This window comes from Lepidochelys kempii, chromosome 14, assembly GCF_965140285.1.
Source record: "Lepidochelys kempii isolate rLepKem1 chromosome 14, rLepKem1.hap1, whole genome shotgun sequence".
Taxonomy (NCBI): Eukaryota; Metazoa; Chordata; order Testudines; family Cheloniidae; genus Lepidochelys; species Lepidochelys kempii.
In genome coordinates, this window is record NC_136393.1 from 564,273 (window position 1) to 582,209 (window position 17,937).

General features: G+C 47.0%; 1 protein-coding gene across 15 annotated transcripts in view; it reads right to left on the bottom strand.

Moving 5' to 3' along the window:
• ASPSCR1 (ASPSCR1 tether for SLC2A4, UBX domain containing) overlaps positions 1-17,937 on the bottom strand; it is an 87,182-nt gene that overhangs the window by 33,200 nt on the left and 36,045 nt on the right. For 13 of the 15 annotated variants that reach the window (XM_073310671.2, XM_073310669.2, XM_073310677.2 and 10 more), the window contains 3 exons: positions 9,937-10,076; positions 5,008-5,089; positions 1,825-1,891 (listed from right to left, as the gene is read on the bottom strand). In XM_073310671.2, the coding sequence (XP_073166772.1) occupies positions 1,825-1,891; positions 5,008-5,089; positions 9,937-10,076 (289 nt within the window). The remainder of the gene's footprint in view (positions 1-1,824; positions 1,892-5,007; positions 5,090-9,936; positions 10,077-17,937) is intronic. The other 2 variants (XR_012154791.2, XM_073310675.2) reach the window with 1 other exon arrangement.

Here is a 17,937-nt window from a genome sequence, read left to right on the forward strand (position 1 = left end):
CTCATGGCAGGACTAAGTATTATCTAGACCAGCGGTGGGTAAACTACGGCCCGCAGGCGGCATCCAGCCCATCAGAGGTTTTAATCTGGCCCTCGAGCTCCTGCTGGGGAGCAGGGTCAGGAGCTTGCCCTGCTCTGTGTGTGCCATGGCTCCGCGGGCTCCGGGAAGCAGTGGCATGTCCCCCCTCCAGCTCCAATTGGAGCTGCAGGGGCGGCGCCTGCAGATGGGGCAGTGCGCAGAATGCCTGGCCGCGCCTCCGCATAGGAGCTGGAGATGGGACATGCAGCGGCTTCTGGGAGCTGCTTGAGCACCGCCTGCACCCCTGACCTCCTCCCGTGCTCCAACTACCAGACCCATCCCTGATCCCCCTCCCACCCTTCGAATCCCTCGGTCCCAGCCCAGAGCGCCTTTCTGTACCCCAAATCCCTCATCCCCAGCCCCACTCCAGAGCCCACACCCCCAGCCAGGGCCTACCCCCCTGCACCCAACCCCCTGCCCCAGCCTGGAGCCCCGTCCCACACCCTGAACTCCTCATTTCTGGCCCCACCCCAGAGCCCTCATCCTATCCTGCACCACGACCCCCCAATTTCGTGAGCATTCATGGGCAATTTCCATACTCAGATGTGGCCCTCGAACCAAAAAGTTTGCCCACCCCTGATCTAGACCATCCCTGACCGGTATTTGTCTAACCTGCTCTTAAAAATCTCCACTGATGGAGATTTCACAACCTCCCTGGGAAATTTATTCCAGTACTTAACCACCATGACAGTTAGGAAGTTTTTCCTAATGTCCAACCTAAACCTCCCTTGCTGCAATTTAAAGCCATTGCTTCTTATCCTATCCTCAGAGGTTAAGGAGAATAATTTTTCTCCCTCCTCCAACAACCTTTTATGTACTTGAAAACTGTTAAGTCCCCTCTCAGTCTTTTCTTCTCCACACTAAACAAACCCATTTTTTTCAATCTTCCCTCATAGGTCATGTTTTCTAGACCTTTAATCATTTTTGTTGCTCTTCTCTGGACTTTCTCCAATTTGTCCACATCTTTTCTGAAATATGGCGCCCAGAACTGGACACAATACTCCAGCTGAGGCCTAATCAGCACAGAGTAGAACGGAAGAATTACTTCTTGTGTCTTGCTTACAACACTCCTGCTAATACATCCCAGAATGATGTTCGCCTTTTTTTGCAACAGCGTTACACTGTTGACTCATATTTAGCTTGTGGCCCACTATGACCACCAGATCCCTTTTCACAGTACTCCTTCGTAGGCAGTCATTTCCCATTTTGTATGTGTGCAACTGATTGTTCCTTCCTCAGTGGAGTACTTTGCCTTTTTTTCTTATTGAATTTCATCCTATTTTCTTCAGACCATTTCTCCAATTTGTCTAGATCGTTTTGAAATTTAATCCTATCTTCCAAAGCACTTGCAACCCCTCCCAGCTTGGTGCCATCTTCAAACTTTATAGGTGTACTCTCTATGCCATTATCTAACTCATTGATGAAGATATTGAACAGAACCGGACCCAGAACGGATTGCTGCAGAACCCCACTTGATATGCCCTTCCAGCTTTGACTGTGAACCACTGATAACTATTCTCTAGGAACAGTTTTCCAACTAGTTATGCACCCACCTTTGAAAGGACACCCACTCGGGTGGGTGGAGATGTGACAGTGCAACTAATTACTGCAGCTTCTTCAGAGCTGTGTCACTCTCCCCAGCAGTGCAGAGATGCCTGGGGCCCCCCTCCTGTAACACTACTTCACAGATGTAAGTGGCACTGCAGGCTATCGTCACCGGACAGACAGAAGCAGGGATGCTCTTACCAGTTTCATTGGGGCGGAAGAACCCTTGCAGAACATGACGGTCTGGGAACTGGACTCTCAGCACAACCTGGTTAGAAACAAAGCTGCATCAGTGAAACCTTCACTCTCAAAGAGCAAGAGCTACATTTAAATAAGCTAAAGTCAGGGCTCAGGTAGAGACCAGGTTACCTCTGCCTCACAAGAGGCTCATACAGGATTGACTCTCTTCCTGAGAGGCTGCACCCAAGAACGTCAACTATTATTTGTATTGTGGTGGCACCTTGAGACCCCAAATGGGATGAGAACCACACATACACACAGACAGTGACAGCCCCTCTCCAAAGACCTTGCCATTTAATTTGGAACAACATACTATAGGAGTGTAACAGTCAGCAGAGAGAAACGCAGGGAGAGGATGAGGGGAACAGAGGGAAGCTCACATATAGTCACACAGACTGCTATATGCACCACTTGATGCTTCCAAGCCATTTTAAAATAAAGAAAGAGCATAAAAGTGGCCATACTAGGTCAGATCAATGGCCCATCTAACCCAATATCCTGTCTTCCCAGAGTGGCCAATGCCAGGTGCCCCAGAGGGGAAGAACAGATTAGGGAAATTATCAAGAGATCCATCCTATCATCCAGTCCCAGCATCTGGCAGTCAAAGGTCTAGGTACACACAGAGCAGGAGGTTGCATCCCTGACCATCTTCGCTAATAGCCATTGATGGACCTGTCCTCCATTAACTCACCTAGGTTTTGGGTTTTCTTAAAAAAACAATTTATAGTTTTGGCCTTCACAACATGCTCTGGCAACAAGCGTCACAGGTTGACTGCGTGTTGTGTGAAGAAGTACTTCCTTTGTTTGTTTTAAACCTGCTCCCTATTAATGTCATTGGGTGATCCCTAGTTCTTGTGTTATGTGCAGGGATAAGGAACACGTCCTTATTCACTTTCTCCCCACCAGTCACGACTGTACAGACTCCATCGTCTCCCCCCCGTCGTCTTTTCCAAGCTGAACAGTCCCAGTCTTTTTAATCTCTCCTCATACGGAAGCTGTTTCATACGCCTCATCGTTTTTGTTGCCTTTCTCTGTACCTTTTCCAACTCTAGTGTATCTTTTTTGAGATAGAGCGACCAGAACTGCATGCAATATTCATGGCACGGGTGTACCATGGATTTAATAGTGGCATTATGACATTTTCTGTCTTATTATCATCTATCCCATTCCTTATGGTTCCCAACATTCTGTTCGCTTTTTTAGCTGCCACTGCACTCAGATGTTTTCAGAGAACTATCCACAGTGACCCCAAGATCTTTCTTGAGTGGTGACAGCTAATTCAGACCCCATCATTTTATATGTATAGTTGGGATTATGTTTTCCGACATGCATTACTTCCCATTTATCAACATTGAATTTCATCTGATCGTTTTGTTGCCCAGTCACCCTGTTTTGTGAGATCCCTTGGTAACTTTGCAGTCAGCTTTGGATTTAACTGTCTTGCATAATTTTGTATTGAATAAAATTAATTCTCTCTGCCACTGAATGGAGCCATTATGAGCAGACGATTTCACATGCACATCACCGCAGACGTAAGCCACGTCAGACAACTAGGTCCTGTCTACACTTCAGAGTTTTGTCGACGCAAGTTACGCCGACATACAGCCACCATTGTAATTAAACCACTGTTGCATATCCACACTACGCTCCTTGTGTCTGCGGAGCACACCCACAATAGCAGCTCTTGCACGGACACAGAGAGAAGTGCGCAGTGGGTAGCTATCCCACTATGCAGCTGGCCGCAGGGTTCTTTGGGAAGGGTTTGCAATGCCTTATGGGGTCAGGTACAGCATCACATAATGAGGGTTTCTCAATGCCATCGTTCATGGGCATCCTACTAGATTGCCAGCTACTTTTCAGCTGCCCTGGTAACCTGCACCCCAGCCATCTGTCAGAAAGCATGGATCCTGCACTGTGTTCAGTATTGTGCTGTGCATTATGAACACAAGGCTAAAAAAGAGGAGCCCAACAGGTTATTTGGGTGGGGGATGCCTTGAAGAAGCATTTTAACACTGAGCCACAGTAATGTGTTTTGCTGTAGTGTGCTGAGCTTGGCATTGTTTGTTTGCGCCATGCTAGGAGACTGGTTATCATTGCTGTGTGTGCCCGAAAAGTAACACATCGTAAATCACATTTTAAAGTAGCACTTGGTAATATGAACAAACTGACATTGCTAAACAATAACTCAAGAAGCCCACAGAGGTGGGTGGGTGGGTGTGAGAGAGTGAGAGAGACACAGACACACAGTTGTGGAGAGTGAGTGTGTCAGCATGCTGTCTTTAAGTTCAGACAGAAGCCGGAAGCAACCAATCCTGAGGCAGAAGCTGGTGGGCACAGATAATTGGTGTCCCCCTGCCCCTTCACCCTGGCTCAGCAGATACCGGTACACCAGGGAGCAGAGGGGGACACCCCAGCATGATCCCCTGCCTCACTTCCTGGCTCTGCACAGCGCAAGTCTCTTCCTCCCCATGCCCCAGCAGCAGCCCGCCCACCCTGCCTGCTGATGTGTGCCGGGGAGAGCAGGATTCCACGTTAAAATTTTGATTTGGTGATTCCCTCTGAGTTCTCCTACAGCCTCCTCTGCCCACAAACCCAGGAGATCCACCCCATCCCCAGTAGTCCAGGCACGAGTGCATTTGCTGCCGGGAGCCACACGCTCAGCTGGGCAGTAGCTATATGAGCTCTCCACGCTGAGCAGTGTCAAAAACTACCTGGGGCTTTGAAAGGAGAGGAGAACCTGTCTGGGTGTCTGGATGCAGAGCAGTGGAGTTCAAAATGGTAAGCAGAGTGGTCATGGTGAGCATTGTGGGATACCTCCTGGAGGCCAGTTACAGCAATATAATGAACACAGGGTCTACACTGACACTTTGTTGATCTATCTTTGCCGCAAAAATCTCTGCCCTCTTGTCAAGGTGGTTTTATTTTGTTGGCAAAGCAGGAGAGTTTTGTCAGCGGGAGAAGCATTGTAGTGTGTACACCTCCACTGTTATGCCAACAAAACTGTGTAGTGTACAAGGCCTTAGAAACCCTCCCCTAAGAGCAGCTGCAAGCGCTTAGGATCCTGGTGGTCAGAGTCTGGGCCCTGAAGCTATCTGACCACTAAATTTACACTCAACCAGAAAGAGGAAAAGGAACAAAGGCTACCTTTGGGTAATGCTCTAACTTCTCCTTCATCTGAGCTTCTCTCAAAGATTTTGTCATCAAGGGAGCTTCTTCCAGACGTTTCCTAAATAGGGTGAGAAGGAGATAATCTGTTAGTTCTACCACTAAGATTCATCTTGTTAATGTAAACGTAAGGCAAAAACAGGCCAATGCAGCCAACTGCTGCTCGATGTATTCCCCGCTCCCACCTCCATGCCAGCTGTCCTCAGATCCCAGTCCCTTCAGCACACCTTCCTCTCCACCACCAGTAAACCCAGAACTGCACCACCACAGCCACCCTAAAAGCCCAAACCCAGGTCCCTCCACATTCTCTCCTTCCCCATAAAGCTCTGCTCCACTCTTTGTGCATGACCACCACCCACTTTGCAACACTATTCTGAACCAACTCCTAAATCTGCCCATAACATTACCTTGGAACTCCTTTTTGCTTCCAGATATATGAGATCCCAGAACATTTTGAATATTTGTACCAGTACAGGTTCCCTCTTAAGCAGGCTTCATGGATTCTCTGCCATTTCCCCTTTACATAGAACAGGGCTCCAGAGCCTCAGCATCGTTTTAAAAAAAAACAACAAAAAAACAAAACAACCTTTCTAGACCTCATGGTTGTGAAGAAAACCTTGAGAACATGACCCAACTGACACAATGATGCCTGCCTGACTTTGTAGACAGCCTGAATCAATAACTCAGACAAGTGTAAACATCCCTTCTTCACCTCAATCATGGGGTAATAACTCTGAAACCTCAAAGTGACAATTTCACTCTGGACCATGAACTGTTTCACAGTGCATCACTGTAGCAGAATCATTCTGCTAATGTGCTTATCCCACAATCCCAAATTGCCACCCACACATCCCCAGATGCAAAAACCCAAACGACCCCATCCCAGGACTCCCCCATATTGATGATGAAATTAATTCCATAACAATACAAAAATATACAACATATTGAAAACTGGAGACGTGGGGGCAGCATAAAGTCAGTTGAATTTCATATCAAATCAATTCTGTACTGATTAAATGGAAAAGAAGCTGCTGTATAATTCCCAGCCTGCCAATGAATTTCAGGATCTTGCCACAGAAGTTAGTTCCCCCAGCATGCTGCCATCTTCAGTCTATGGCAGCAGGAAGAAGAGCAGCAGGATCACACTATCACACACAAAAACCGAGTTAACATGGAGTTAAGACTAGAGACACGCAAAATTGCCCTGTGCTCATCCTGCCCTGCCCAAGCAGGAGTTTAGCTCCCAGAATGTAAATCACAGAACAATCACAGAATCATAGAATGGAAGGGAACTCGAGAGGTCATCTAGTCCGGTCCCCTGCACCCGTGGCAGGCCTAATCTAGACCATCCCTGACAGGTGTTTGTCCAATCTGCTCTTAATCTCCAATCATGGAGATTCCACAACCTCCCTAGGCAATTTATTCCAGTGTTTAACCACCCTGACACTTAGGAAGTTTTTCCTAATGTCCAACCTAAATCTCCTTTGCTGCAATTTAAGCCCAAATGTCAAACCAGGAAATGCAGAGTTTAGTCGACACTTCCCATATAACTACTATACCAACTGAACTCTGTCCAAAGAGTCCCCTCAAGGAGATCAGAGTAGCTTACCTCTGCCAACCAACCGCAAGTACTTCCCAGACCAATGATGCTGCACAGACCATAGTGAGGGTAAATTCAATTGTATGAATAGGAATGCAGGGCACAGAGAAAATGGCACACTTGGTTAGGAAGGGGTAATGCATTTCCTAGTTTCCCAACATTTGAGTTCTGGTAATTAAACTCTCCCATTCTGAAAAACCACAAGGAGCACAGAATAGCGCTGAGCTCCCACACTCTTATCTCCTCATAAACAACTTTTTGGCATGTGAATTTTTCTTGGTTTTTGAGAAAGTGGGGGAAGTGAGGAGGTATGATTCAAGGGCAAATGTGGGCAGAACAAAGTGCTGTGGAGAGTTTTCAGGGGCACTTTTCAGATATCAACCAGAGGTACCACTAGGCAGTAAGGAAACCCCTACCAGGGCCCAGAAGAAGCATCTGACATTACATGAACTCCAGGGTAATAAGTGATACAATATTAATGTGGATAACTAGCCATAGTTTTTGGTTGGATCCATAAAAGCCCAGGTGTATAAACTAAATACAGAAGTCAGGCAAGCAGGGGATTGGAACTCAGAGTCATTAGGATTGCAGATCAACAGTCTAAACCACCAGCTGGGCTGGTGGATGGGTTGCTCACATTTCTCATTCACTGAGTTCTGCCTTGCAGAGCTCAAACTGGCTCTCTAGCGCAAGTCTGTTGACCCAGGCGGCGAGGCTCAATTCCACGGGCTGCACAGACATACCCCAAGTGGCATGCCAATTTCCAGGCCAATCCGTAGAGCCCTGCACAGATACAAATTTATATCCGTGGATGCGGATATAAATCAGTATCCACGGAACCGCAGGGCTCTCCCGGTTCGCGGAAAAAGGAGCAGACCATGGGACCACCACTCCCAGGAGCCAGGGTCCCACATCGGCTGCTCCTCCAGTGCACCTGTACCACTCTCAGCTCACCAGCAGCTGTTCCTGGTCACACTCTTGTGTTCAAGCGGCATGCACACCCCCAGACAGGAGAGACAGACAGCTGCGTGGAAGGGCTGGAGGCAGGGCAGGGGGCTACAGCCACGCCGGAGGAGCTGCCAGCACAAGGCGCAGGCTCCTGGGAGTGGTGGTCCCACATTCTGCTCCTTTCGCCACTACAGTTCCTGGGAAAGCCCTGAGGTTCCGCAGATACCAATTTATATCTGTGGATATCCGCATCCATGGATATAAATTTGTATCCATGCAGGGCTCTACCAATCTGAATATCCATGTGGATTTTAGAGCCCTTTGAAAACGCAGTTCTAAGCAGAAAGCTCTGGTCAGCCCTAACTATGATGTTACATGGGCTGCTCCATATTTAAAGGAAGATTATGACTCAAACACTGAATTCAGAGCATTAATTTACTAGGAGGGGAAAGGGTTTATCTTAACTGAATACTTGTTACAAAATAGGATTAAGAGTTCAGAAATTTTCCTATACAGGTCCCCAACTTTTAACAGAATCTGTTCAGGAGCTCACCCAGCTTCTGTTCCGCACACATTCTTGTCAACTGCTGGAAATGGCCCACCTTGATTATCACTACAAAAGGTGTCCACCACCCCGCTCTCCTGCTGGTAATAGCTCACCTTACCTGATCACTCCTTACAGTGTGTGTGGTAACACCCATTGTTTCATGTTCTCCGTGTATATAAGTCTCCCTACTGTATTTTCCACTGCATGCATCCGATGAAGTGAGCTGTAGCCCACGAAAGCTTATCCTCAAATAAATTGGTTAGTCTCTAAGGTGCCACAAGTACTCCTTTTCTTTTTGTTCAGGAGCTGTAATGCCTTATATCTGTAATAAGTTCAGTATTCCTTCCTTCTCTTTGGGTATCCCCCAGGTGTGGAGCTATGGGTCATCACATCCTAGTTTGGCGTTTATAGTTTGATTTGATTTTCACCTTCTGTCATGTCTCAGATTGATTTATTCCAGCTGGTAACAGAAGGCAATTCTGTCATTAAAATTATAGAGATTTGCTTATTGGCTGCAGTCTGAATCCACCTCCCATTGAAGTCTATGGGAGTCATTTCACTGACTTTAATGGGAGCTGGATCAGGGCCTGTGTCAACATATGACAAACAAATGTATGGACAAGTTGGAACTTCCATGCTTGTTTAGTTACCAGCTATCGTTGTAATGTCAGATCAGAGCACATGCACTGGGGCAGTGTGAAATGTTATTTCAGCTCTCATGTTTTAGGCCCCTGGCATATGAATGCACATCCATCTTTAAAATCAGCAATTATTTGTGGTGGGGAAGGGGAATCCAGTAGCTTTGGTGTAACTGGTTGAAATGTACTTAACAGGTATGACAAGACATGAAATAATTTTAAATCCTGTCCCAATGTGGGCACCATGTGCCCTCCAGTCAGTTTATTTACCTTAGGTTTTTCTATGATGCTCAACACCATAGTATCTAAAAACATCACATGCACTGAAGAATTAATCCTCAACACCCTTGTGAGGTAGGGAAAAATTATCCTCCTTTAAGAGATGGCAGACTGAGGCACAGAGAGACACTGGGCCAGATCCAGAGATCCAATCCATCCCTTATACACTGCTCTGGCAGTGCCAAGGGGCCAGAAGGCAACCAAATCTCCCATGCTGGTGATTCCACTTACATCACACAATGTACCATGCAGCCACTGGCATTAGGAGTACGTTGGGGGCTGAGAAGGGGCCATTATCACGTAGAATACCATGGAGAAGCCACTAGGCCACTCTAAAATAAACCATGGCCAGCACACAACCAGCTCTAGGATCAAGGAGTCTTCCTAGTTGGGAAAAGCAAAGAATCTGGCCCAAGGTCACAGAGTAGATCTGTGACTGAACCAGGAACAGAACAAAATCTCCTAAATTCCAGTCTAGTCCCGGAATCCCCAATCCCATTCCTCCCTCCAGCACTCATTATTGGAGTGTCTTCTGTTCTAGTCTGTTGACCAATTCTGTTGTGTTGTTCAGTAGCTAAGCTCTTGATCTGAAAATCACAAATGCCCCAGGTCTGGAACCTAGTATGTTCTGTCCTGGACAGGTGCCAAACTCCTTGCTTAGGCCAAGTGATTAACAACAAGATTAAAGCCTGAGATCTCTCAAACCACCAAGGACAGGAGAGTATTTTATAAAACTGGGGAGCCAGAATTCCCAGGTACACAGAGCCCAAGCCATCGATCAGACCAGAACCTTTTCCCTATATATAGAGAACCAATCTATAGAGAACCAATGCAACACATTCAGAATGGCAAGAGGAGAAGGAGGAACTTCAACTGCTAATGAAAAGAAAACTTGCCTCTCACTCTGCAGCTGGGCCAAGCGTTTCCTCACATCATCCACTGTGACTTCGAAGAACTCATCAGGAAGATCCTGTGGGCCAGCAGACAGTGGCTCCTCCAGGTCTGGATGGCACACGACTGGCTCTCGCTCCAAAAGCTGCAGAGCAGAGAGGGAGCACAGGTTAGACTTGAATGCTATGCCCCAGCTAGCGCCAAAGCATAGCACAAAGAATCAGACCTCAGCATTTGCAAAGTAAGGTCCATTCACAGGATGCATCTCTCTTCTAGAAAAGACCTACCCAAAGGGATCTCTTCACCTACATAATACAAAAGACCTTATATTGTACTGCAGCTCCAGCTAACCACTCCCATGCTATAAGCACCAGGGAGCTACTCCTGTCCCAGTGTCTGTCCACACACACAAATCTTACCAGTGGTAGAGCACAGCTGCCTTCTCTCCCTGCCCTGGGGCAAAGCATGCTAGCTACCTGGCAGCAGTTCTGCTACAAACACCTGGATGTCTGAATCATCACCAGCCAATCAGATTAGTCAGTTTTGGAACAATTCTAACCTTTTAGAACCCAGACATTCTAAGGTAGATGAGAATTTGTATGAGACAGAAAAGGAGAAAGTGCTGCAATCTCCAGAGCTGAGAGGCAGGCCAGTGGGAGAACACGAGCTTTTATGGATAATATGCAGTTTTGTAACCAGGAGCCCCTGACAGCCAGTTGCCTGCCTGACATGGCCCAAGACGCCACGATTTAGGATATTCCTATTTACGCAAACCTCTTGGCCCTCTTCTCTCCCACACAGACTCATATACCCTCCAACCAACCTCCAGCACACCCTGCACATGGCCTCCTCTCCCATCCATTCTCCTTACTCATATGTACGGGGCCCCCTGGGAATACAAAGTCTCTCAGAGACAACGCAAATTACAAGGCAAGGTTTGCTATGTTTGTGGGCACCAAAGGGTAATTTGAGAAATTAAAAGAGTGAGGTTGCGTGGGTGGGACTCTCAGCTACTTTTAGAAAGTCAAGTGGAGTCAGCTCTAACTAAAGGGTGAAAGAGCCTGATTGCAGCTTTCCCTGGGCTGGTGAAGAGGAGTGCCCAGAGCTGCAGCATTCCCTGGACTGCGAGCACAGGAAGCGTTCCTGAGCTGCCAAATTGCCCTCTTGGAAAGAGACTCCTGCATATCAATCTTCCAGCGCTAACTGTTTACAGAGTTAGTTAACAGCTGCACTGATGCAGCTGTGCCTCTGTAGCGCATCTGGTGAAGATGCTCTATGCCAATGGGAGAGCGCTCTCCCATCAGCATAATTACTCCACCTCTGTGAGAGGCGCAAGCCATGACACCAGGAGAGCATCTCCTGCCGACATAGCACCAGTATAGACTCCACTTAGGTCAATCTAACTTGCGGCACTCAGGGTGGGGTGTGGGTGTCTTTTTCACATCCCGGAATGAGGTGAAATAACTTAAGCAGTATTGACAGGTTTCAGAGTAACAGCCATGTTAGTCTGTATTCGCAAAAAGAAAAGGAGTACTTGTGGCACCTTAGAGAATATAAATAAATTGGTTAGTCTCTAAGGTGCCACAAGTACTCCTTTTCTTTTTAAGCAGTATTGTAGACCTGCCCTGGGTCTCCTTCAAGCCAGGCAGCGGAGGCTACCTCACTTGCATCATTCTGGGCTTCACATGAACAGGACACTTTGCCATCCTCCCAAACAGAGGTAGTTAGATTTGATCTTGCTGCAATGATCAACTCAAAGCACATCTACAGCCTTGTCAAATAGCTCTGTACCCACCAACTCAGGAAAAGCCTGGGGAAAACATATGGGACACGCAACATGCCCTGAAGGGTCTCTGGAATCCCCAGGAGAGAATTCCAGAGCCAAGGGACCTCACTGAGAACACCTCGCCAGGAGTGCCGCATTTAATGTAACTGAGGCTAACAACTCAAGCACCTTGACTAATCACGACGGTAGCAGAATCCCACAAGAAGAGGGTCAGGCAGGGCCCAAACCATTTAGGGCTTTGTACATTAAACCCTTCAGCCAATACATATCATAGAGCATAGGTGTAACGTCCCCATAGGGATACTCCACTTCAGAGGAGGGCAGCTACGTTCTGGTCCCCCCTGCTCAATTGCTTCTCCTGCTTTGTGTTTAGCTCCTTTGGGCTACAGTCTGCCATAAGAGTCACACAGGCACTGGTTTCCAGACATCTCCATTCAGATAGCAGGAGGCCAAGGTCCTTCTTCCCCAATGTCATTCTCTGTCAGCTAGTCAGAATTACAGATAAATTGTGCAACAAAACCTGTATCATCCAAAAGATAAATTCTCTTATCTCCATGCCCATGTGCTCCAGCACTGCCTCAATACCTGCCACACACTAGTCCAGCAACAAAGCTGTGCACCTGCTGTGGTATGAAATATTCCCATCCTAGAACTTTTTAATCCTTTTCAACAGCACTGAATGCCGAATATCTGAAACAAATTCCGAACATACAAGTATAGAAACAAGCCTCTGAGTTAGTGACTGAACTAGCATAACATTTCTCTCTATAGAATATTCAACTTACACTAGAGATAAGAAATTCCAAGCCTGTCCAAAGGGTCTGCAAAAAAACCAATGCAAACAGAACAAGAATTCCCACCCACTCGACCTTTAAGCCAGACCCCAATAGGACACTAACAGCTCTAAGCTTTAGAGAGAATTGTCGTGGATGAATTTGTGGGGCCGCAGCACATACATGCAGAGCTCCTGCCATTCAGGCCCTACATTTGCACTACCAGTTCCGATGACAGAAACATGAAGAAAGCAGCACATCTTGCTCACACCGGCCTACCAACGAGGTGATCATTTTGCAATAGATGATACAGCCTGAAGAGAGACTGCTACTGAATAATACTTCATCTAGGTAGCTTACGCTCAGTGGTAACATCTGTGCCCCCTCCCACTCCCATCTCTACCCACCCACGCAAACAGTATCTATGGGCTGGAAGGGCCAATCTGTTTCTGTCACTTCACCCAGTCTGTGCTTTACCCAAAGGACAGCAGTTGCCATTTGCTGCTTCTTGTCCCATTGATATTCATTCCATGGGCCTTTCCGAGTCCAGTTGCTCCCATCTCAAGTTTGGGTCAGAAATTATCTCAATTGGCAACTAATAACCTTAAGTATAAGCAGAGTCTGAAAGCTACCTTCCAACCCCCATTCCTGTCAGCAGCGTCACCCAACAAGGGGACAGAGTAAATGGCATACACATGTCCCTCTTTACGAGTTCCAAAAGCCTGTGATCTAAGAACACCTGCTATCAATGAAGTCTCCCCCCAGATTCATGCCCCTTAGCTTCTGAGAGCCAGAAGCAGCTGTGTGTTCTCATAGGCAACGAAGGAGCTGAGGGAGCAACAAGCTAAGGCTGCTCATACAGAGGAGACTGTCAGCTACATCCTAATCCCACCAACTGTGCCCAATCCTGCTGTCCTCACCCCACCTCCACCTCACAGTTTGGTCCAGATTTCTCTGAACAGGAAGTCATGGCAGAGGGAAACAATCATTAGCTGACACTAGGAAGTTCCAATCTCTACTTAGATAATTAATGGGAAGGGCATGTTTTACCTTTCTCAGGCAGAAGCTCCTTCTGGGAAGCTTAGAGCAAAAGCATTATAAATCAGGGAGATGATACACCCTGCAACACCAGTTCTTGGTCATGGTCTCCAATATTTGCTGCCCAAAGTTGAGTTCTCAGGCACATCTGATCAACATGCTGGAGCCACCCATCAGGCTTCAGAATGTCTATATGACTCCAACCCACACAAGACACCCAATGTCAGCAAAAATGCCTATCTGAGGTCATCACTTTGGCTCTAAAAAAGGGAGCAGTGGAGGGAGGCTTTAAAAGCTCCCTCTGACTTCAAAGCGAAGTGGTAGGCAGACCCAGCTCCTCTCCCCACTGCAGTGAGCTCTGATCTCCAGGGGAACTTGGAGTAAAGCTACCTTCTAATAATTAATGTTTTGACATCAAAGCCAGCATGCGGCTGGTCTGTAAACCATCCTTAGCCCAGAAATGAAGAGACGCCCGCACAGATTTTATCCAGTCTCTCCCTTTCAATCCAAAAGCCACACACAGGCACAGCATTAATGGGAAGATTCTTTTACTAAAATGGACCTTTGATGTTTAAAAAAAAAATTGTTTTGTTTTGGGTTTTTTCCTCAGGTCTGAAAAGGGACAAAAAGCAGATGCCATGTGGCCAGCTCTACACTCTGTGTTGCTGCTGGGAGTGAGGAGGGCAGAGAAAGCCAGGAGGGGAGGCGGAAGCTCAGCTTAATCAATCAGCAGCAAAGGCACCCAAGATCAAAGGGCACGAAAGCATCAGTCAAAGTCACATTCTGTTGAACATGAGGGCAGAAACCTCCAGCAGAACCTGCTCCTGAGGCAGCTCTCACAAACTGGGAGTGGGAGGCTGGCTCTAGAAGCAACTCTAACTGGGTAGAACAGCACTACAGTTCTGGTGGAGAGAAGACTTGAGGAGGTAGGAGCAACTAGAGTCCTCCGCTGTGTGAGATCAGAGTCCCACTCAGCTCTCCATGCCTGTCTGAACACCAGGCTGCAGAGCAGCATCCCATATAGCTACAGGCAAGACATGAAAGGGGAGCTAGGTTTGGCCTCACACATCAGCACATGGAGGTGGAGAGAGAGAACAGAGCTGGTGAAGGATGACACCAGCCCTTCTGATTCTTCAGCCATTTCCCTACGGAGGAATGGGAGAGTCCGCTCCCCACTCCGGACTCCCATACAGGAGGAACAGCAGCCAGAGGGAGACAAGCTCAGCCTGGGCAGGCAGCACACTGTCCAGCTCTTCAGGCTCAAACCCCTCTCTCTCAGGAGTTCAATTCCGAGGATTAGAAGGGACCAGCCAGTCTGGAGCATACATGAATATTCATAATTTAACTGGAAAAGAACCTGACTGCTACATGATTTGCGGCTCAGGAATCCTTCCAGGGTCTGGCTTCTGTTTCTAGGCAGTGAAACCCTCTCAAGAATGGGGAGCAGCCACAGAGAAACCTGCAAAGGGGGAGATCATGCACACAAGCTCCACCCTGTTGAGCTCCCATGAAGCCAGGCTCTCTCTGAACCTCACCAGACATTTTTCTTGCTACTTCTAAGATTTTATTTGTTTAATTTCTTGACTGGCTCAGGGCTGAGGCCAAAAGGTAAAACTCAAACCTCAAGGATGCCATAGCAGGAAGCATTCAAAAGGAAAGAACAGAGAAAGGGATTCTGTGTAGGGTTAAAAAAAAGTCAGCCCCTGTGTTTGCGAAGTAACCCAAGAGACTATCATCCCCAGCTTCTGGAGAGTGGACCCAGTGACAGCAGGAGAAGTTTTTAATCAAATTGTGAACTCCATTTTGTCTTGTAATCTCCATTTTCTGTTAGGACCTCCATTTTGTATTATGTGCTGAACACATTTAACTTTGCCCAAGGTAAGGTTATTGAATTGCATTCCAGCTAGCCTCCCTCCCCAGGAAAGGTTTTTGACACTGATGGAATATGCTCCTCTAGTCACACCCTACACACTGTTATAATAATTTTTGTACAAAATATGCCTTGTAAGGTATCATTTGAAAACTGAACTTGCTGGTCAATAATATCATGGTAAAATGTATGTAGCAACCTTATGTGTCAAGTTATAAAATCCCCCCATGGTGATGTTAAAGGCACATGTTCAAACTCACGTAGCCCCTATTAGATATAACTGGTCAACCAGGCCTGTCTTAAACAAAGGGAGTGTGTTTACTTCAGTCTGCATGTAAGTGGTAAACAAAGTCCTCAGACAGCAAGGGGGTGAAGAAAAAAATAAAGAATCTGAATTTCAGCATACACGGGTGAGGAAAAAAACAGCAAGAAGCCTTCTTCCACCCGACTCCATGTTTCCTTGCTCTCAGCTGGAAAGAACTGTATCTAGGGGTCACACTCAGGAACATGCATTTCAAAGGGTGACTGAACTATAAAAGTGAGGGCCAAAAACACCCCACTTTCTCTCTCCCTGTCCATCTCTCTCTTTTCACCTACGAAGACAAAAGAAACAGCCGTTGGACCTTGGGAGGAGATCCTGACCTGAAACTTGGTCAGCAATGATACTGAAAACCTGTGGTAAGAATTTCACCTCGAATCAAGTTTAGTTTGTTACGTTTAGTATTAGGAAGCGTTTTATCTTTGTTTTTCTTGTCACCATTTCTGACTCTAATGCCTTAATACTTCTACCCACTTAAAACCTCTCTCTTTGTAATGAAACGAGCTTGTTTTATTCTTTTATCAAAACTAATCCAGTGCTGTGAACTGTGTGGGTAACTCCATTTGAGGAGGCAAGCTGCTGTACCTCAATCCCCTTAGAGGTGCAATGGATGATCTCATCTATCTGGACTGTCCAGGAGAGAGCTGGATAGTGCAGAACACATGTTTTGGGGGGAAATCTGAGATTAGAAGTGTGTTGGAGTCACCCTGAATGTAGTAACCAAGGTTGCTGGAAGCCAGAAGGTGGCTGCTGGCTTCAGTGTTGCTGGACAAGTGCTATGGCTTTACAAAGACACTCTTGGTGTGACCTGCAGGCTGACTGTGAGTGACCCAAGTTGGAAGCTACAACAGCAAAGCATTGTAAGGCACCCAAGTTTGCAGGGCAGTAGTGACAGCCCCCTCATTTGTGTAGATTGCACCCCAAAATGTCAGACACCTCATTGAAGGATCATCACTGAGAAGCAGTCAGCTTTGGTCTCTCAACTGCTGGCCCATGAATCAATGGATTTTCTGCACAGGGGCACCTGCATGGCCAGTAGATATGCAATTTGTTTGTCAATATGGGCACATGGCTAAAGGGAAAGAGACTGTATTGGGGGTGGGGAAGAAAGAGAATGCTTTTCTGAACAGGGGGCTAAACACTGCAACTTACAAGCAGGAGTGGGTGGAAAGAGAAGGCAGAAAGAACTTTCGCTTGCCTGAAACACTGAGAAGCCTCGAACTCATAGAAGGGGTGAGATCAGACTTGGGAGGAGCCATCTCAAGACTTTTGTTATTTTTCAAATATCTGTAACTCTCTAGTTCTTTTTAAGAGTAAAGTGACTGTGGTTAAGAAATTTCTTTGCTAAGCCTGTGTTCCTTGCTTTCTTGACACGTTATCCCCGAAGGTGTTAAACCAGAAGCCAGAGTCCCATCTGCTAAGTGGAAATCTGGGGGAGCATATGTAAGCAACTAGGCAGCTTGCAGGGTACAAGATGGTACAAGGCACTGGTTTTGAGGACTAGGGCAGCTGGATTGGAGAGTTTCACGTCCTAGGGAAAGCTCAGACAAATGGTTTGATCCAGGGGAGTCCTCCCTAGAATCCCGGAACTAAAACAGCGACTAGGCTCTACTCAGACCCATTTGGGTTAGAAGCACATGCAACCCAGGATCTAGGTCCACTCACAACAGATTGGTGTCCACACAGAGAGGCACTGGGTCATGCTGCGAAAGATTTGAAAAGGCCATCCATTCTCCCTGGACACTACCCACAGGTGTATATTTCTAATCATGCAGAAGGTAACAGAGCCTCCACAAGTTACAAGCATATCTGGGGGGAAAAGTACAAGTCTGGCCAGTTAAATCCTATCTTTCCTTTGGCAAAACTACAGAGTGAGTAATAGTGGGAAAGAGCTCAGTGCCCCATTCCTGGAAGCAAGCACGGATTCTGGCTACTGCGCTTAGCGCTGCAGAGCGCGTTTGTCATGCACTTGGCATGACTGGCACTATAGAAACCAGTCCCTTTTTTTAATGCTTCTAACTCAGCCTTGCTGCCTCCATTTGTAAAGGAGACAACACATTTCGAAACCCAGTCCAACTCCTCTGTCCATTGCACAGAGGGCAAGTTCCTAAATCCTCACCACTCATCTATCTCTGGAACATCAGTCAAGCAGTCCAAAAGGCAACAACTCCCCAGCAACACAATGTCCTCAATGTCAGAAGCCACAAGCCCAGTGGCTCA